At 39.9% G+C, this 7,722-nt stretch overlaps 1 protein-coding gene across 2 annotated transcripts in view; it reads right to left on the reverse strand.

The window, feature by feature from the left end:
- The window catches only part of LOC116844729, a 605,932-nt gene that overhangs the window by 35,307 nt on the left and 562,903 nt on the right, over positions 1–7,722 (reverse strand). For both annotated transcript variants that reach the window (XM_032816654.1, XM_032816653.1), the window contains one exon: positions 4,432–4,525. In XM_032816654.1, coding sequence (XP_032672545.1) covers positions 4,432–4,525 — 94 coding nt within the window. The remainder of the gene's footprint in view (positions 1–4,431; positions 4,526–7,722) is intronic.

A 7,722-nucleotide genomic window follows, 5' to 3' on the forward strand; every position in this document is an offset into this window, starting at 1 on the left:
TCGACATTACACGAAATCAGTTTAAATTCGAGAACAATCAAGTTATAGGGCCGCTAAATGTTGACTAAATTCTACATACCTAGTCTATGAGAAACTGAGAGAGAAAGAAAGAGACAAGTTGATAATTTGCAAATCGACAAGATAAAACGTTTTACATATATCGCATGACGCTGCAGACAGGAATAACGCACTTGCGTGTCGTACGAATTTACGCGCTTGGGGAATTAGCAAAAACAAGATAAATCCCTTCATCCGCGTGTAGAACAGGGCCGAAGAGCGAGAGAAGCGTAACACGTGCGCGCGAGCGCGATTCCTTTGACTGAATCGCTTACTAAGATTATCATTGTCAAAGCGTCGTGTTTTTGAGAGAGACAGAGAGAGAGAGAGAGACAGACGGAGAGAGAGAGAGAAAGAGAAAGAGAGAAAGAGAGAGAGAAAGGGAGTCCTAGTGCATCAGGCACGCGTGCTTCTTCCCCTCGCCGTCATTGCATAATCCACTTTCACGGTCCTTCCGCGATCTCAAAGGGTTCGGCGGGTTGTCCGTCGCCGCCGTGGAGTCCGCGCGCGGGGGTAATTAGGAACGCGCTACAAAGTACAAACGGGCCCATTGTCGTCGCTATATCTGTATATAGCCCTTCGCCCGCTCTCTGTCCCTCTGTTCCCCTTGCGAGAGACAGGATCCGTGCTTTGAAAACGCGGGCTTCTCTCAATCTCCCTCTCTATCTTTCTCTCTCTTGCTCAGCTTTTCCCCTTCTCACGATACCCTTTCGCCCATCTTCCGCCTTCCCTCACGGCTCCTCCACACGCCCTTTACACGCGATTTTTCAGACCACAGATGACAGCCGCACGTGCAAGTGATGCAGTCGGTTACACCGATTCGTAGCTACCGATTCGTGTGTGCGCGAAATGAAAAACGAAATGAAAGCGTGTACCACACGAGACATTTTCAAGAATGTCGGGCTGGTTCGATTGCTTTCGCGTGGCGTGTATACTCTCTGCTTTCCTCGTTCGATGAATCTACGCAAACCTGGTCTCTGCATCCTTTATTCTCGTCGCTCTTCCTTTTCCGCTGTCCTAACCGCGGTCGATTCGTTTTTCTCGCCTGCCTCCTTCGTGTCAGAGAACGACGGCGCGAGGAGGTAAAGAGTTAGGGGAGAGTTGAGGCGAAAGTAGAGAGGAGTAGCTGTGCGAAGGAGAACGAGGGCGGAAACCGGAGAGAGTACGGAGGAGAGCATGAGGGAGAGAAACGTTCTCTCATAGCGATGATCAAAAGCAGTTTGCTCGCGGACTTGCCTGAAGTACCTTCGGAAGGAGGGAAGAAGACGCCGCGGGAGAGTTCGTTTGGCTTCCTTTTGCGCGGCTCTTTGTCTACGGCCGTTAGGCTCTTATCTCTCGACGCGACTCCTTTTATTTTCAACTCTATCGACGCTTCCTCCCCACGCGCCGAGAAATCCCGCTTGACTGTGCTAACTTCGATATTGAAAGAGAGAATGAGAGAGAGAGTGAGAGAGAGAGCCGGCGATTTCTCAACGCGGCTGCGGAATTATGAAACCGTATCGAACTTGAAGGAACGGAAACTCGCTAGGAGCGCTTTGCGGAATTGTGTGCGCGTCCACTTCCTTCGAGACGCGATGAAGTAAATTCTCTGAAATAAAATTTCTCCACAAGCACACACAGTCACGATTCATTTGCGTGATTTTCAAGATAACAGTCGCGGCTTATCCGTGTTTGTAATCGCATAGCGATTTATGACAACTCGGCTCGCGTAATAATGCAATCCGTCTCGTTCAATTAATGGTATCTCTCTTCGTACATTGCGTCCAAATAAACTTCTATTCACCTGTTCTTCCGCCAGATGTAAAAAATCCCTCAGCGCGATATATATATATATATATATATATATATATATATATATATATATAACGCCAAGAAACTCGGCGAGAGATATCATTTCACAAAGTTTAATTGGTTCTGGTGTCGACTGCGAGAGCAGACGTTAAAGCGTCTATCGCGTTATCAGAACTCTATTCCAGTTAGCTCTGACGTCAAAAATATTTTAACGAGCGCCGTCTACAAGCACCATCGTGAAAAGGATTTGTCGTCGACGACGGGCATTATTATCTCAATATCACGATTGTCGCGCGTAGAATTGAGATAAACATCGGGACGCAATCAACTATGAAATTAAAATGTCAGTATTCGCGTTCGTAAATCTCGCGTGCAAAATATTATTATACATCCGCACGTTATATTCTGTTGGACTGTGTGGAGAGATTTCTCGATCAATAATCATCTCGTCGAAAATTTACATTTTACGCGGGGAGAAACCACGAGATGTTTTCCATAAACTTCCGTCAGTTCGGAAGTCGTTCTCGCGCAGGAAGCGCGCGACGACGGGGCGCGCAGGATCTCCCGGGTTGTACCGTGTTAAGATTCGAAAGGTGCGAGGGAGAAAGTGTGTCCCAGTGGCATACATTATCGCTGCTTCTTCCGGTCTCTCGTCTTCTCCTCGTTCCTCATTCTCGTTCCACCTCGTCTCCGATTTCCTCGCTTTTCTCGCTCTTTTTCCGTGCTGACATTACCACTCGAGGATCTCCTCCCTTCCGAGCACTTTCCACGCATAATCGTGCATTTGCATGCAAACTCGATATCACTACTTAAAATGTAAAACAACTCCGCGCCTTTGCCGGCGCGTTCCTCGCGGCAGTGAGACGAGAAGAAGTCGAGGGAGCGAGCGAAGGTAGGAATGCGCCTAAATAAAGGATCCTCGCGACATTCCCTTCGTCTTGAGAGGACATCATCGATATTCCCGAATAATTTATTTCTTGGGTCAAGGAGAAGTAACCTTGAACATATTCGGACGAACGATAGTCCAAATATAGAAAATTTACGTCACTGGTGCTATGGATAGTTTCAGGAAATCTCTCTGATCCGATAATCTGCTATTATTTTTCAGTCTATACCCTTACTTGAAATACAAAGAAATATAATTTATCTACGATAAACGACGGGAAATTTTGCTGTCTTATAAAACTCATCTGAAATTCTTTGTAAATTCTATTTGAATTTTATGCAGTTGTATCATGAAATGAATTTTTTTATGTGACTTGCACTACATATACAGTAAAATATTATCTAACTGCTCGTGGGATTATAGAAAAAATTGACTATTTAAGAGTCGGGATATTTATAATTAAACTTTGCTAGTTTTATTTTCTATTTTTATTATTTTTGAACTATATTCTTAATATATTATAAACTATATGTGAGATTTTGATGAAAAACTCTACTATGATATTAAAAAATATTAATATATAATTATTTATTTTGTTTCTAAGATATAGCTGTTCATAATTTGTAGTAATACTAAAAAAATATACATACAAATAAGCATATTTAAATACTTATGTACCTCTTCTTATTATCTGTACATTTCTATTCGATAAATTGATGCATAAATAAAACACATCAGAAGAATTAACATAACAGTTTTTTTTGTATTTGCAATAATGTTTATACGTATTTATCTTTCAAATTCGTTTAAAATTAACAATAATACTTCGATGATGAAATAAGTACATAGAGAAATAATTTTGTTTGACAGGTAGTAAATGAGTAGTAGCTTTCTTAATACGTCACTAAAAATATAGCACAATTACTGTAACTATGATAATTAATGATAATTGATGATAAATCTACCTCAAACATCGAATTATTGGACGTATATTGTAGAATTTTATTTCATGGCATATATTTCTTTTTTAACAAGCATTTAATTTTAAAAACTTTCTTGTTTCAAATGTCGTGTACAATGTAATTGCGACATTGTGCAATTCGAGAAATGTCATGGCAATATCGGGCAAATGGCACGAGACGTAATATGGTGCACATGCAATGCTGGCACATTGCACTCGACTGAAGTAAAGCTCACGAGATAAAAATTCCGCGAAATATTCGCATTTCACGTAATTATTTTCACGGCTGTTGGTCGACAAGCGTCGCGCGGTCGAGGACTGGTGTGTCAATAGAGTTTCGCCTATGCCAGACGCGAGAGCGTAAAGAACGGGGAAGCTCGTGATATTGTCTCGACTCACGTATGAGCTTTAAGATATGCGTTATTTCTTGGAAAATAAGTATTCATATATTAAATTTTTCGGGAAACCCGTGATGTACCTTTACACGCGTTTCCTTTCAAGAAACGCAAGTTAGAATGTTGCTTATGCAATATATTGTATAACATATTTATACATATGTATTGGAATAAAAAATGGAATAAATTATTTACTCTTGAGGGCACACAATAAAGATAATAAAAATGAAATAATCACCACATTGGGAATCACCACGTTTGGACCTCGCGTGAACCAATGAGAATTGATATTATTAATTAAATATTTGAAATTAATAATAATGAGGAATTATAAAACTTACCCAAGCCAGCGTGTCCAAAGCAAAACAGACAACCATCCGTTCCATTAATGACAGCGTGAATCACGTCAGTAAGAGCGCTCGAACAGATTTCAGTCTGGAAAGAGAACATAGAAAACGATTCATATATCGTAATGTTACCACTATAAATACTATAAATACTATAAGTAAAGTGTCTTTGTGTGCAAATCTTTCTCAATCAACGTCAGCTTCGCGACTGATATCATCCTACACTTATTCCAAATTACATTGTTCGACACTATTTTGCCCTACAAGTGTAAATAGCCACTCCTGACTTTTTGACCATATTTTTAACCGCTAAACATTAATCCGTTTCCGAATTTGGCAATCATTTCACAATTTTCTGAAAAATGGGATAAAGTGGATCAACGATTTTGAGGAATTTCATAACATTGCATTAGTGATATTTGTTTTTTTAATTTTACTACTAAGAAAATACAAACTTTAAACTTTAAAATGCGTTTTGTTTCGTTTCCGTACGCTTTTTCATTTTGAAAATATAAGTATTTAAAATTGATCCTTTCCCTGTCATAAATGAAGAAGATATTCAATTCTATCGTAATACTACATATAACTATCGTAACTACATATTCTATCGTAATACTACATATAACTATTTAAAATTGATCCTTTCCCTGTTATAATGTCATAAATGAAGAAGATATTCAATTCTATCGTAATGCTACATTGTGTGATAAATAAGTGCTTTTTGTACTTATCAGAAAATACTAAATAAAGCAACAATAACTTTAGCAATTTCATGCACGCGTTTGTCTGTATTATGGATAAAAACGCAATCTATATCATAGATTAACTCACGTGTGAAATTTTTGAAGCAATTTTTACCTTTTTTACCTAGTATTTGCTGATTATATTACGCAAGTACAAAAAATACCTACTTCCCACGCAATATAGTATTTAGATAAAATTTAATATTTTTTTATATTTATGAGGGAAAAAGGCTAATTTTAAATAGCTATATCTTCAAAATAAAAAATTATAAACAAAACATAACGCATTTTAAAACTTATATTTTATACTTTCTTATAGCCTTAATAAAATTATAAATAAAACAGAAAAAATTAATGTTGCTGCTTCCATGTCATGAAATATCTCGAAATCGTCGTTTTTGGTCCATTTTATTCAGTTTTTCTAAAAATTATGATATAATAGCTCAATTGAGTCAATGGTTTTATGTTTAGCGGCCAAAAATACGTTGGAAATGACTATATCCACTCGTGGAGCACAAAAAGGGATCTATCGCACAGTGTTATTAATCCTCGCGTTTCAAACGCCAAAGCAGCCCTCAAAGCGGCCGAACAGATGTTAATTGCTTTTGTCTCGCGATAATACCGCGGATCGGGATAAAAAGAGGCGGAACATCGAACCTTCCCAAAGGATAGCCTAGGAGAACCTTGGTTTTCTCGTAAAGTGTTGAAGAAAGTGCGTCGACGAACCGGGTTTAATAAACGCGTGTAACGTCGCTGGAGTGAGGAAAGAGTCGCGGAATTATAGCAGACGGCCCTTTGTTTGCTCCTAATGTATTCATGGACTGGAAAAGACTTTTCCCAGGCCGGGGAACAACGGCCGAGCTCGGCCGAAGTGGGACCGATGCACTCCTTCAAGAGGGGTTGTTTTTCTCGATATAGAAGGTGTAAGTCGGCCCGATCGGAATCGAGATCTCAAGTATCGGTAAGCATCAGGGAAAGGGAGGAAGGAGAATTGAGAGGAGGAGAAGATGACGGCGCGAAAATCGGAGGGTTGTTCTCTCGATGAAGAGAGGGTTTCGCGAATTTCCTGCGGAAGTTACCGGGGATCCCCAATCGAGCTTGCGGCTGATGTGTCGTGAGCGATCGATATAGAAGACGCCTAGGTCGACTGTCCTTCTCCGTTTCAACGCCGTTTAACAATCGCAGACTCGATGTAGGATGAAGGAGACGGAAGAGCGTCGCGTGTCGTGAGAGGCAGGCAGGGGTTAGCAGTTTGCGGAGAGAAACGAAAAGAGAAGATGAGGACGTGTCGATGCTTCGGCCAAACAAGATTGAAATCTGCGTGTGGACGAGAATCGGATGAGCCTGAGATGGAAAAAAGGGGACGCGCGAGAGACGCGTGGTAAGAGAAAACACGCGTGGGGAGGGATGCGTCATAGGGTTGGGAAAGGAACGGCTCCGGAAAGGCGGTCGAAATGGAGAATCGGGGGTAAGAAACGAGACGCCGGTCGCGAAAGAGAGAACGAGAAAAGGAGGTCGAACGCTTTTTCCTTTTTTTTCCCTTTCCCACGGCGGCAAAAGGATAGGGAAATAAGAAGTCTAGTCCCTTTCCCAATATGGTAATACCAATCTGTCGCTGCTCGTTTCAAAGGGGCGGTACAGCGTGTAGCCGCAAACGAGTCTGCCGATATCGCCGCAGATTTACGCTGGCTCCTCTCGATGCACGCAGACGAAGGAGCGCCCTCTTCCTTCGGCACGTCTCGATAAAGGAATCTGTCGCTCGAGAGGGAGTCGCTCGTTAATTTACACGCGGATGATTGCACACCAATTAAGTCAAACTTTGCTGAGATTTGATTACTGCTGAGACCGTCGTATTTATTTTGGCTTTCAGGACATGTTGACATAATATTATATAATAATGACATCTATATCTCTACGTAAAATCAATTATCGTGAAGACGCTATAATGATATCCTTTTTTAACATTTTGCGTACGATGTTGGGTTTATAAGACCCGAATGAATATTTTATCAGTAAGATTTGAAAAATGGCATATAAGGAGCAAGCACGGATGTCTTAGCGTTATTAGATATTAATATTACTTTTTTAACATTAATATGATAGTGGGAGGATAACATGTTCAGCATGTTACACGCACGTATCGAAATTTCTTCGATCATCGTACGCGGCAAATCAACCTTCCACACTTAGGCCGATCCTTGAGTCCCAAATTTTTATATATATATTTATATTCCCAAAACCCCCACTAAACGAATATTTTATCGCTCACGAATTTTTGTAAAGGAAAGATCCGGGAAAATTTGAGATAACTGTCTACCAACATCGTTAATATCTTATTCTATTCAGACAAAGACTTAGGGAGATTGTCATGTGTGTGTTTTTTCTGTGGCATATCAATTCATGAACTTATTATTTATAAAAAGAAAATGATAATTCTATATACTTATTTAATTATTTAAGTAATAAACGTTAATTGTAAACAAAATTGAGGTGGATATATATATATATATATATATATATATATATATATATATATATATAA

The sequence above is a fragment of the Odontomachus brunneus genome, unplaced genomic scaffold (genome assembly GCF_010583005.1).
Source record: "Odontomachus brunneus isolate Ranch 3 - 2012 unplaced genomic scaffold, Obru_v1 Obru_scaffold_045, whole genome shotgun sequence".
Taxonomy (NCBI): Eukaryota; Metazoa; Arthropoda; class Insecta; order Hymenoptera; family Formicidae; genus Odontomachus; species Odontomachus brunneus.